The sequence below is a fragment of the Panthera leo genome, chromosome E2, assembly GCF_018350215.1.
Source record: "Panthera leo isolate Ple1 chromosome E2, P.leo_Ple1_pat1.1, whole genome shotgun sequence".
NCBI classification, from domain to species: domain Eukaryota; kingdom Metazoa; phylum Chordata; class Mammalia; order Carnivora; family Felidae; genus Panthera; species Panthera leo.
The window spans coordinates 8,494,854-8,507,846 of NC_056693.1; the positions used below are offsets into that span (position 1 = coordinate 8,494,854).

General features: G+C 51.7%; 2 protein-coding genes and 5 non-coding genes across 7 annotated transcripts; all 7 read right to left on the reverse strand.

The window, feature by feature from the left end:
* Positions 1 to 2,121, reverse strand: RPS11 (ribosomal protein S11). The gene is made up of 5 exons (XM_042918520.1): positions 2,015 to 2,121; positions 1,232 to 1,363; positions 979 to 1,054; positions 587 to 716; positions 1 to 179 (listed from the first exon to the last, which is right to left on the reverse strand). Exons 1-5 carry the CDS (start codon positions 2,027 to 2,029, stop codon positions 56 to 58), a joined length of 477 nt encoding a protein of 158 aa, XP_042774454.1. The 5' UTR covers positions 2,030 to 2,121; the 3' UTR covers positions 1 to 55.
* Positions 814 to 899, reverse strand: LOC122209223. The gene has a single exon (XR_006197503.1). It is a non-coding gene; the product is annotated as a small nucleolar RNA SNORD35 (small nucleolar RNA).
* Positions 2,122 to 9,113: 6,992 nt separating the features above from the next.
* RPL13A (ribosomal protein L13a) lies at positions 9,114 to 12,882 on the reverse strand. Its single transcript, XM_042918274.1, has 8 exons — positions 12,792 to 12,882; positions 11,099 to 11,171; positions 10,602 to 10,667; positions 10,319 to 10,420; positions 10,042 to 10,127; positions 9,805 to 9,864; positions 9,431 to 9,553; positions 9,114 to 9,229 (listed from the first exon to the last, which is right to left on the reverse strand). The coding sequence occupies exons 1-8, from the start codon at positions 12,804 to 12,806 to the stop codon at positions 9,143 to 9,145; spliced, it is 612 nt and encodes a 203-aa protein (XP_042774208.1). The 5' UTR covers positions 12,807 to 12,882; the 3' UTR covers positions 9,114 to 9,142.
* Positions 9,651 to 9,737, reverse strand: LOC122209224. The gene has a single exon (XR_006197504.1). It is a non-coding gene; the product is annotated as a small nucleolar RNA SNORD35 (small nucleolar RNA).
* LOC122209221 lies at positions 9,934 to 10,005 on the reverse strand. Its single transcript, XR_006197501.1, has one exon. It is a non-coding gene; the product is annotated as a small nucleolar RNA SNORD34 (small nucleolar RNA).
* LOC122209219 lies at positions 10,196 to 10,280 on the reverse strand. Its single transcript, XR_006197499.1, has one exon. It is a non-coding gene; the product is annotated as a small nucleolar RNA Z195/SNORD33/SNORD32 family (small nucleolar RNA).
* On the reverse strand, positions 10,959 to 11,042 carry LOC122209220. The gene has a single exon (XR_006197500.1). It is a non-coding gene; the product is annotated as a small nucleolar RNA Z195/SNORD33/SNORD32 family (small nucleolar RNA).
* Positions 12,883 to 12,993: the final 111 nt, after the last annotated feature.

Sequence of the window (12,993 nt, forward strand, 5' to 3'; positions counted from 1 at the left end):
CATGACTGGGAAAATAACTTTTATTTTCTTCGGGGGTGTGGACAGACGTCTAGTCTCAGAACTTCTGGAATTGCTTTTTGGTGCCAGCGGCCTTTGTGACTTTGAGCACGTTGAAGCGCACAGTCTTGCTCAAGGGCCGGCACTCGCCCACTGTGACAATGTCGCCGATCTGGACATCCCTGTGGAGGTGGGCAGGGGCTGTGTCACACGCTGGGCTGCCGCACTCAGGCCATTAGAGGCCAAGGCCTGTCAAACCTCATCCCAGCTCCAGCTTCCAATCCCACCTGCCCCCAGTCACTGTGTACAAGACACTGAACTCAAAGCCGTGCAGAGGACACTCCAGCCCTTCCAAGGGGCCTCTCAGGGCAGAAGATCGCCATCAACCCTCTCCACCTGACACACACAGGGGGTTCCTGAGGACATCTGCTGGCTTCCAGCGGTCTCCTCATACCGTCTCCTATAGTTTCCTGCCCACACGGCAGCCGGAGCGCCCTGTGAGCCCGGGCCAAGTCCCAGGGCCACTCAGACTCGGGTGCAGACCACCCCCGCCTCTCCACCTGGGAATCCGAGGGCCCGCCATGTTCACCTGAAGCAGGGGGACAGGTGCACGGACATGTTCTTGTGGCGTTTCTCAAAGCGGTTGTACTTTCGGATATAATGGAGGTAGTCCCGGCGGATGACAATGGTCCTCTGCATCTTCATCTTGGTCACCACACCTGGGGGGAGGGGACAGATGGTAGGTCAGCCCCCCTGGGAGGGAAGGGGAGCCTTGGGCCGCCCAGAACACGCTGAGAATTGGGATCCCAAACCCTGCTTCTGACATCAGCTGTGCCAAGTGGCTTTCTCAGCAGTGCCCGTGGTGGGCATCTGAAGACCATCGTGAGAAGACATCACCTGCCAGCGCCCCCCTCACCCAGGAATCCAAGCGTCCCCCAGATGCAGAAGTCCTCACCCAAGCCCCCAGAAGTCCTCACTCACCAGACAGAATCCGCCCTCGGATGGAGACGTTACCAGTAAAGGGGCATTTCTTGTCAATATAGGTGCCCTCAATGGCCTGAACAAGGGAGAGAAAGGAGTGAGCCTGGCACATGTAGTTCCTGAACAAAATAGGGGGTGTGGCCTTAGGTACACAAACTACAATTCCCAACGGCCCCGGGAACTGCCACTCCGTGTGTATCCACGTGGGAGGACACTGGGGTCTCCTTCCTTCTGAGTCTCTCCAACCCCCTACCTCCTTGGGCGTCTTGAAGCCCAAACCGATGTTTTTGTAGTATCGCGGGAGTTTCTCCTTGCCAGTTTCTCCAAGCAGGACCCTCTTCTTATTTTGAAAGATGGTTGGCTGCTTTTGGTAGGCACGCTCAGTCTACGTGGATGAGGAACAAGCTGGTAAGCTCTCGGAGCCAGCAACCTGGCCTGGAAAACCTCCCCAGAAACCCCCAAATCCCACCCTCTCCAGCCTTTACTCCCTAAACGTCAACCTCCAAAACCTGGATAATGACCATCTACAACAGTCACACCAAGAGTTGAGTTCAGACCCAACTCTGAACCGGAGTTACCTCCGTATTTATGCTCCAAAACACTTCCCATCACCCGAATTCATTCCTTAAAACTCAGACAGAAACGGTAATTCCTCTAACAACCTGTACACCTTTTGGCAAAGATTCTCCCAGACACAAGGGCGCCCACTCAGGATTCTCTCCTACGATATACACGACTTCAGAAATAAATACCAAAACGATGGGCTTCCTGGATTAACCCAATGGCCCAAGGCCTCCAGAAATACCTCTCATAAGGCTTGAGCCTCTCCTAAACCCCACGTGGGGGAGACCCTAGTATTTACGCGGCGCTAATTAGATTAATTCACAGACACGCGCCCTCTGCCCGAATTAACGTCTGGAAAATCGAGGCCGCCCTGCATTAACCCCCAAACAGGGGCGCGGGTCCTTCTCTCCAGGACGCGCCCCTGACGCCGGGACTGGACCCCGCCACCTCCGCGGCGGCCCGGAGCCCGCACCTGAATGTCCGCCATCTTCCCGGCCGCCTGGAAAAAGGAAAGCCGCGGCGGCGTCCGGGTTTCCTTATCGACCGCACAGGGGCTAGAGAGGAAGTGACGAAAGGGGGCGGGAGCACGGTTTGGGGCGGTGCCTCGGACGCGACGGTGATTGACAGGAGGCCCAAACACAGCCCGCGATTCGGAGACTGCAGGGACGCCCACAAGATGAAGGGCCGAGGGTCGGGAAGCGGCGGACACTGTCTCGCGAAAGTCAGGCCGCGATTGCGCTGGGCGCCCTAGTTCACGTTGGGAAGGCAAGGCCAGCCTTGAGCCTGCCTACATTATCGCGAGAGTTACAGGGAGGCGGTCAGCGTTCGGCGGGGCTGAAATCACGTGGGATTTGAGGACCGCGTGGCTTCGTTTGTGCAGAATTCAAACGCGATGCGGTGGCGGCCATCTTTTTGCGGGGCACGCGGCTGGAGGGTCTTAGGAGCTTGGGGAACGGCACCGCCGTCTTTGTGAGGGGCGGGCGTTAACCAAGAGTGGTTTTTTTGTTTGTTCAAATTTAATGAACGTTGTTGTTTCATTCCCAGACAATGGTTTCGCGAATAAAAACCCTTCTGCTGATGTACCAGCACTGTCTGTAACAGCACTGTTCAGAACTTTCTGCAATGATGAAGATGTTCTGTATCTGCACCGCTCAGCACCTGGCCCCTGACACTTGAAATGCGTATGAGACTGAGGACCTGAATTTTTAACTTTGTTTAATGTTATTAGGTTTAAATTTAAATAGCTACTTGGAGCTAAGCCTATGGCATTGGGCAGTGCAGGTCTATAATTGGATACTTGTTATTTATTATTTTTTTCGAGAGTTTATTTTTAAGTAATCTCTAAACCCGCCCAAGGTGGGGCTCAAATTAACAACCTTGAGATCAAGAGTTCCATGTTCTACTGAACCAGCCAGAATCCCCCTTATTTGTTATTTTATATACATTCTTAGAAAGCAAAGTCTTACGAAACAGGGTTTTTTTGTTTTTTGTTGTTGTTTTGTTTTTTTAGATTCAACTGACAAAGGATTGCTATCGGGAGAGTCCAAACCCTCCCTTGTCAATTTGTGTACTTATCCTGTAGCGTGGGGCACGGGTGCAGGACATTTGAAGGAGCTAATCCCTTGTGATCTGGCTCTTGTCTCCATTTTACGCTCTTAGAGCCGAATGCTCTTTTCCTCCTCTAATTTACATCTACATCTAATTTTTTAGAAGTTTATTTATCTTGAGAAAGAGAGCATACAAGCACTAGTGGGGGAGAAGCGGAGAAGGAATCCCAGGCAGGCTCTGAGCTGTCAGCGCAGAGTCCCATGAGGGGCTCCATCTCACAAACCTTGAGATGATGACCTGAGCCCAAATCAAGAATCAACCTACTGAGCCCCCCGGGCGCCCCTGAAGGCAGGAATCTTTATCTGCTTTGTTCTCCAGAGCATCTGGCAGCTGTCTTATACTGGGTGCCTAATTTATACTTGTGGACTAAATCACCAATGAATGAATGGAGGATTGGGGGATGTGTCAAAATGTCCACCATTACAGGCAGCCGTATAAATCACGCCATAGGGCCACCTTGGAATATTCTGCAAGCACTTAATAAACGTGAGGTAGATCAATCGATCCAGAGGTGAAAAGATTGCCAGCTATGTTTTGTTTCTAAGTTTGCAATTAGTTCTGAATAGGTATTTCATGCGCGTGGTACAACATTCAGAAAGAACAAAAAGCGAGAGGTGCCTGGGTGGCTCAGTTGGTTAAGCCTCTGACGCTTGATCTTGGCTCAGGTCACCATCTCCTCATTTGTGAGTTTGAGCCCATCGGGCTCTCTGTTGTCAGTGCAGTTCCTGCTTCTGACCCTGTCTCCCTCTGCCCCTCCCACACCCTCTCTCTGTCTCTTTAAAAAACAACAAAACCCACAAAACTGCAAAAATGAATGGCTCTCTCTCCTACTCTTCTCCCCAGACACCCACACCCAGTTTTCCTCTCTAGAAGCAACTGTTGTCATCCTGCTATCAGCTTGCAATGTGTCTTCCAGACTATTTTACCTTCAGGTGAATTTATACACGGACAAAGCAAACTGCAGAGCAAAAGGCATAGTATGACCCACAAAGTCAATAACAAATATGTATTGACAATCTATGGGATGACTGCCTTTTTTACAGCTGGGTACTGTGATATAATTGTGGACTATATATATTTGTGGGTATCACAGACTGCCTTGTTCAGTAATGTAGCCAAGAGTTACATATGGTTATTTACATGTAATCTGAGTGACTGGGGATGGGTGGGGGGTGGGGGGTGCAGCTCAGCGCGAGAGCCAGTGCTTCCAGGTCCTGGGTTCCTGGGTTCCTGGGTTCGAGCCCTGGCAAGTCCAACCACTGGCTCTTCATTCTTTTTTTAATTTTTTTTTTAATGTTTATTTATTTGAGAGAGAGAGTCAGAGTGTGAGCGGGGGAGGGGCAGAGAGAGAGGGAGACATAGAATCCAAATCGGGCTCCAGGCTCCAGAGTCAGAGGCTTAACCAACTGACTGGCTTTTCATTCTTTTTTTAATTTTTTATTATTTCTTTAATATTTACTTATTTTTGACAGAGAGAGACAGAACATGAGTGGGGGAGGGGCAGAGAGAGAGGGAGACACAGAATTTGAAACAGTCTCCAGGCTCTGAGCTGTCAGCACAGAGCCTGACACGGGGCTCGAACTCACAGACAGCGAATTTGTGACCTGAGCTGAAGTCGGACGCTCAACCAACTGAGCCACCCAGGCGCCCTTGGCTCTTCATTCTTTAAGAGATACAGATTAGATTTAAATTGAATAGAATTTAAAACTCAGTTCCTCAGCCGCCCTATTCATATGTCAAGTATCCAGAAGCCACATGTGGCTTGCATATTAGAGAAGATTCATAACACTTTTATGAACACAGAAAATTTTGTTGGACGGCCCTGCTGTAGAGAAATATATGTGTGTGTATATATATATATATATACATACGTGCACACATATGTGCATATATGTATAAGTATAAATAATAGTCTTATAGTCTTTAAGTTGTTTAATAACTTCAGAGATGTAAACGCTACAAACTTACAAAAACCAATTAAAAAACTTAATTACTTAAATTTCTTTTGCACTTAATAGCTTTGTGAGTTCTGAAACATTTTATTGTTGTGGTCATCCGTACACCCAAGGCGGGGCTCGAACTCACAATCCCAACATCAAGAGTTGCACGCTCCACTGACTGAGCCAGCCAAGCTGTCAGGGCAGAGCTGGATGCAGGGCTGGGGCCCACGAGCTGTGAGATCACGACCTGAGCCAAAGTTGGGCGCTTAACCAACTGAGCCACTCAGGTGCCACTGAGTGAAACTTTTTTTTTAAAGTGTATTTGTTTTGAGGGAGGCAGAGAGAGAGGGAGAGAGAACCAGTGGTGGAAGGGCAGAGAGAGAGGGGGACAGAGGATCTGAAGCAGGCTCCACACTGATAGCAGAGAGCCCGATGCGGGGCTCGAACTCATGAACTGTGAGATGATGACCTGAGCCAAAGTAGGACGCTCAACGGACTGAGCCACCCAGGAGCCCCCATATGAAACATTTTTAAATGTAGTTGTTTCAGTCCCTTTGACGGTAGCATTAGAAGGGAGGGACTTTTCATTTTTCTGTTTTAAAACCTTCTATATTCCACCCCACCCCCCTGCAACTGACCTCATAGTAGGTTTATTTTTTTACACTTGATCTTAGCCAAAAGGCCGAGAAGCGATTAGGTTTATTTTTTTAAAGAAAAAAGTAATTTCTGGAGTGTTTGAATAACTTGATAAGGATTTATTATATTTAGTTAAAAAAAAAAAAAAAAAAAAAAAAAGCAGGCCTCAGAGTTGTTATCTGCAATGTGTGGTAAACTATGTACAAAAGTGACTTAGAAAAAAGCCTGGAAGGAAATGCACGATGCTGGCCCTGGTGGTTTGCATCTCCAGGTGGTGAGATTAAGTGTGATTTCCTCTGGTTTTTAAAATGCTCAGTATTTTGCAATTTGCTCAGAATAACTGGTGAGATTTTGATGATAAGGGAAAAGGGAAAAAAAATACTGCTTCACCGTGAAGGGGGTGGGGGCAGTTTGGAGATATTTAGCTGCACAGCTTTTAATGACCACAACCCACAGTAGGAAGTACATTCTGCACTGTGACCAAACACCTGTTTCTCTCTCCTCCTCTTCCCTTCCTTCCTCTTGCTTTCTTTTTTTCTGAGTTTATGTATTTAAGTAATCTCTCTACCCAACGTGGGGCTCAAACTCACAGCCCTGAGATCAAGAGCCGCATGCTCTTCGATTGAGCCAGCCAGGCCTCCCCTTCCTCATGCGTTCTAACTTGACTTTCTCTTTTCCTTCCTGCAACTCACTGATTTTTTTTTCTGTTTCTATTTCTATATTCATTTTAAGTGTGGTTGGACCACTACACTTGATTTTCAGACCTGCAGTGTCAAAGAGCCTTGATGTCCAATAACCAACTTCAGCCAACCCTAGTTATTACCGCTTGAGCGAATATTTCCTGCCCCTGCAGGGTTTCAGGCGTGCTTACCAATGTTTCACAGCGGAAATGCAAGGTCTTCTCCTTGACCTGGAGAAGATCACGTTCTCCAGGGTGCACCCCAATGCCTAGCAAAATAAGACCCTCCCTTGTACCCTGCACATGGCCCAGGATGGGAAAGGTTGCTATTACCTGGCGGAGATGGGCCAGGCGTGCCCACGCGCTGCTTGGGGGGAGCCTTGGTGGTGAGCGTTTGGGCAAGTTGCAAGATCGAGCTCTGAAGATGTTTCTGCTGCTGACCCGGGTGTTGGAGTCTCCGTAATTGCCCTCCAGGAAGGATTAGGGGATGTCCAGAAAGTCTATTTTCAAATGGTAAATGATGTCCAGCAGCTTCTCATGTGTTCATTGACCATTTGTAGATCTTTTTGGGTGATATAGTTCTCCAAATTCTTGCTCAAATTTACTTGGTTGTTTCTTTTTTTTCCTTTCTTCTCACACACACACACACACACACACACCTGGGATACAAGTTCTTCAAAAGAGATGATTTGCAAACATTTCCTCCCAGTCTGTGGCTTTTTTTTTTTGTTACAGATGAGAAAAAAAATTTTTTTAACGTTTGTATTTATTTTTGAGAGAGAGAGCGTGAGTAGGGGAAGGGCAGAGAGAGAGGGAGGCACAGAATCCAAAGCAGGCTCCAGGCTCTGTCAGCACAGAGCCCTACGTGGGGCTCGCACTCACGAACCTCGAGATCATCTGCACCAAAGTCGGCTGCGTGACTGAGCCACCCAGGCGCCCCGACGTGGTTGGTTTTTCACGTGGCAAGTTGTACGTGTTTATAAAGCCGAGTGTATCTTTTTAAGGGATCCTGCTTTTGGTGGGACTATATTGTGCTGCTTTAACAGGCAGTTTTGTTAACAGCATTTGAACTCTTGTCGTTTTTGGTCGCTCCTGGAGGCACCTCCTGTGGCGAAGGGGAACCCCGGGAAAGCTAAAGGCACCACTGATTTGTTAAACGATTCTCAGGGAAAACCTAAGCCACTGAGTTTGGACATCTTGGGAAGATTAACCACGACAGGGCACGGGAGTTATAACTTGCCCTGCGTATTACACAGTGAAATGTTTAACATATTCAAGTAGTTTTCTTTGTACCGTTAGGCATTTGAATACTGACCGAAATTAGAAAATTTCCAACTATTGGGCACCAGGGTGGCTCAGTTAAGCATCCAGGTCTTGGTCTTGGCCCAGGTCAGTATCTCTCAGTTCGCAGATTTGAGCCCCTATGGAGCTCTCTGCTGACAGGGTACAGCCTGCTTGGGATGACGTCTCCCTCTCCGCCTTTCCCCCCACTTGGATCTCCCTCAAAAAAACATTAACGTTTTCAAGCCTTGCCCATTAATCCCTAAGGGCACATTAACAGGTGACAGTTAAGAACTGGGTAGCTGCTAAATGCTCCATGTCTATCCTTCCAGGTCTAAAAGGTCTAGCTTTTGTCTCACAAAGCATCATGGAGGGGCGCCTGGGTGGCTCAGCGATTATGCTTCTGACTTCGGCTCAGGTCATGATCCCGTGGCTTGTGGGTATGAGCCCAGCGTCAGGCTCTGTGCGGACAGCTCGGAGCCTGCTTCAGATGCGGTCTCCCTCTCTCTGCGCCTCCCCTGCTCATGCTCACTCCCGAAAATAAACATTAACAACAAAAAAAAGGCATCACGAAATTTAACATTCCTGTTTCCAGTGCATTACTACTTGCAGACCATTCCGTCCCTTTCTTTCCAAAAAAGCCCAGACCCCCTGGTGTGGCACAGACCAGAAGGGCCCATGGGACCGCGAGGACGGGACCGGGTCTGCCATGGTGGCAACTCCATACTTTACAGCTGACTCGACAGCTTCACCCACTAGGCAACCTCAGGCCGTGGCGGTTTTGAGAACTACGCGGGACCCTGGAGGAAATTCCTTGAAGGGCAGGTTACAGGGCAACCGTTGTGACGCGACTTTTCTTGCCCAGGGGGCCTCCCTCCACTGGGCCTGCCTCCGCAGCAGACACACACTGCCAAGACACCACATTTCTTTAAAAATAATTTATTGGTTTGGGATCACAAAGTACAGGGAAAGCCAGAGGGCAGTGCCTGTGACCCCCGGCTGTCCTTCCCTGTGTGCGCACCTGGAAATACCTCTGTGGACACCAGGCTTGGCCCTCAGCACCCTCACCCTAACAGCTGCAGCGTTAGCACCTGACCGCGTGGGAAGTTTGGACACACCCCGTGCACAACGCAGGGTCCCCCTCCGATCACTTTCCAGGTATCTTTTTTTGCGAATGGTGAAACTGCCCTAGTTGTTGCAACTGTCAACTTCTTAAAACTTCACGAATGAGGACGTCACGGGCAATCTATGCCTCAAAGCTCTTAGAGCCGTTCGAACATTTTAGGAGGCCTTCCTGAGCAGCAGTGACTAAAGCCCTGTGGTCCCAGTATTCTAAGGCCCAGGCTGCCTGTGGCACCTAAACAGGGGCCCCCGGAGTCCCCCACATCCTAGGGCGGCGATGGAGGAAGCGCAGGCCAGGCCAAGCATGAGGAATAAACAGTCAATTTTATTGGGCTCAGACCAAGAGTCCGTGGGTCTTGAGGACCTCTGTGTATTTGTTGATTTTCCCCTCCACGTTCTTTTCGGCCTGTTTCCGTAGCCTCTGTGGGGTGAGGAAGATAGATGCCGGTCGGTGGCGGCCGCCTGGGACACTCCTCCCACGACCCCACCCGATCCCACTCCCCTCCTGGAGGTGGGCCTCAGAGAGGCCTCCGGGGCTGAACCACCGCATCCAGACACGCCCCCGCCCCCAAAGGCCCTGCGAGAGAGAGCCTGGTGCCCTTAGCTTCCAGCCCATCCTCACCACGAGCTGCTTCTTCTTCCGGTAATGGATCTTGGCCTTCTCCTTCCGCTTCTCCTCCAGGGTGGCCGTTACTGCCTGGTACTTCCAGCCAACCTCATGAGCCAGGCGCCCCAGGTAAGCAAACTGTGGGGGAAGGGGGAGAAGTGAAGCGGAGCCAGGGTGGCTAGGGGACAGGTGAGAAGCTGTCACAGCAGACCCCGTAAGGGCTCCCCGCCCCCTCCTCCTGGCATCAGCTGAGCCATTGGCGTTGTCGGCACCGCCAGCAGTGGCATCCGCAGACCATCGTGAGAAAGAGACATCATCTGCCAGCCTCCGGGACCTCAAGTCCACCCCCCCACCCCCGGCGAGACCACTCTGTGTAACCGACAGCTCACCTTCCGTGTAGGCTTCAGCCGCACAACTTTGAGGGCGGCGGGAACCACCATCCGCTTTTTCTGTTAGAGAAGGAGAGGGGCTTAAGAAACCTGGAGTGAGGGACAGACAGGGGACAAGGCTGGCTGGAAGAGCGTCTCAGTCAGTGCTGTTCTCACGAGGATCAAACAATGTAGGTACAACTGTGCCACATCACGGACGCCGCGCACACGAATGCGGCACGGGAACGTCACGCTCACCTTGTCGTAGGGGGGTGGGATCCCATCAAACACCTTGAGGCGGTCCAGGGCGGCCTGGCCTCGCTTGGTCTTGTGGGGCAGCATGCCTGTGGGCAGAGGGGCGGCAGGCTCGCTCACCGGGGCTCACGAGGACCCCCGCCCCGCCGGCGCACGGGCGGCCTCAGATGGTAGTGCATGTGGAGTCATCTCATGGTTGGGGAACTCGAACACGAGTGGGAGAAGTCCTCATCACTGGCCACCCGGCCGTCCCCGCCTGCGGTCCTCGGGCCCAGCTCACCTCGCACCGTCCGCCAGAAGATGCGGCTGGGCGCGCGGAAGTGGTAGGGGCCTCGGGATGGGTTGGTGTTCATCCGCTTGCGGAGGAAGGCCAAGTACTTCACTGCGGGGAGAGAGCAGCGCGAAGGCTCAGCCCCAGACACACGCACATCCACACTCCCAGGGGCCTTTTAGGAACTCATATGGGCACTTCCCACCACCTGCGGGCTCGCTTTTGGAGCCAAGGAAGCCTGAGGCCCTCCCAGGTCAATCCTCTCTAGCCCTCCTCCCATGTCCGAACTTACACTTGTTTCTGTAGAAATTGCCAGAAATGTTGATGCCCTCGCAGCGCACGACGACGACCTTCCGGCCTAGAGAAAAAGGAAAACGAGGTGACGGAGGAGAACAAAAGCTAGGTAGCCAGCCGAAGGCTTTACCTACAAACTGGCCACCACACACCTGCCCGGTTACGCCGAGGACCCGGAAACAGGGATCCTCCCCTGTACGGAACTGACCGTAAGGCACAAGAAACCCAAGACCCTGGCAGGGGATCCCCTTGCCCCACCCAAGTCACAGAGCTAGACTTGTGCTTAAATTAACAGCCAAACGGGAAAAGAATGTTCCATGTTGGAGCCCCCAACCCCGGGACAGGGAGGGGCTGGCAGGTCTCAGAGCGGTGCATGGGGTTGATCTCATGGTCGTGAGACTCAAACGAAAGATGGTGATTGTCGCTCATCACGGACCTCTGGTTGGGACTGGGGGGGTGGGGCGGGGTGGGGTGGGGTGGGCAGAGCAGACTTACCCAGCAGCACCTGTTTGGCCACAATGGCCGCCAGGCGGCCCAGGAGATGGCCTCTGCCATCGAGCACCAGGACCTGGTGGAGATGGGGGGAGAGCTTAGACACACCCACGGCACTGACTACCCACCCCCCAAAGCAACCATTGCTTTCTACTTGATTCTTTCACCTTCTCCCCCAGAGCAATTCCTATCCATTAGCACGCCTGGAAACTAGGACCCAAGGCCCGTTTTACAGATGTGGCCAAGCAAGCAAATGGGGGACTCGAGACTTCGGTAAATGGAATAAAACAAAGACCTTGCCTCACATCTCACAGCTGCCTGAAGGGCAGGAATTTTTTAAGCCCAGATTACATTCAAGGCTGAGAGAACGTGCTGGGATTTGAACAAAGACTGGCAACACTCTGTCCACGGACCCAGTTAGAATTTATCATCGGTGACACCAGCTGCGGGAATGCTGACGGATTCACTCTCTCCTGATCTCAAGGGCAAAACCGTTTCCAGCACACACTGAATAGTAAAGGAAACGGGCCCAGTGTGGGTGAGGCTCTGCGGCGTAGACAAAAGCCTGTGCTGGGTTTTACATGGACTAACTGTGTCCCTGGGCGAACTGCTCAACACCGAATCCTCAGCTTCTTCACCACGAGCAAAGTCCCCACTCTTACCGAGTGCTTGTTATATACTTGTGATTGTTGGAAGGCAGAAGGGTACAGAATCTAAAGCCAGACTTCCTGACAATGTGACTTTGGCTAAAAATCTCCAGCCTCCTCACCTGGAAGATGAGGATAACAGTATCTGCCTCAGGAACGTTACGGGAAGGTCAGGGAATTACACAAAATATAACACAAGCCGTGCCAGGAACACGTGTTCAGAGAACTTCTCTACCACTTTCCCCAGGGCACACACTTGCTTTTTCCTTCCTCAACCACTCAGACTCCTTACATGAAATTCACATGGGGACCATTTCCCCGAGCCATCCCCTCCTTTACAGAAAAGAAATGACAGGAGTGCGGGCACTCAGACCTAAGCTTCTGCTGTGTCCCTCAAGGTCCCCAACCTCCCCCCCCCCCCCACCTCCCGTTTAAGAACAGTGTAGGTCCCGGGGTTGTGGAGCCTTTTTATTACAGGTCCCTCCTTTCAGATCTTTAAAATCAACCCCAACGAGCAAGAGAAAAAGAGGAATTCATTCCTGCACGCCCTGTAGGCGAGAACGCTCTGGACCCACTGCCTAAATTTCCTACGAAAACGCTCAAAGCTGCAGAACACGGATTAGCAGTCCCACGAGGCGACTGGGGCATGTTGGTCAGTCCTCGGCGTCTCACCGCCGCGAGGCAGCCCAGGCGCTTTCTGCGTGCTTCCCCGCCGCTGGGGACACACGGGTCTCATTCAGCCAAGGAACAAAGGCAAACGAGACCTAATTTTAAACTAACTCTTCCCGTGCTGCGAGCCCCCATAATCACCCCTAAGGGAGGAACGATGCCGCATTTTAGCCAGTCACCGACCAAGAAAACCAAAAAAAAACCCCCCGTGTATCTATTTCCCCCGTTGCAGACTCTTCTTAGACCAAAAGCTGCCCCGTTTCGCTCAATTACCTAGATTAGATCTCCCAATACACCTACGAGGGGAAAGAGGGTATAACTCGGCCCCGGCCTGGATCCCCCCCGGCCCCACGCCTCCCCGGCCCGCGCGGAGCCCGCACCTGAGCCTCCGCCATCTTCGGCAGCCGCCTAGGAAAGGAGGAAGGCTCTGCGCAGGGTTTCTTATCCCTTGAAACAGGGGCGGAGGAAGTGACGCCGCATGGGCTGTGCGGGCAGCTTTCCGTCTTCGCATTGGTTGAAGCGTCTAGCGCGTGCGCAGAGAGGCCCCGCTGGAAGGCGGGTCGTCTCCCGACTGTCCAATCC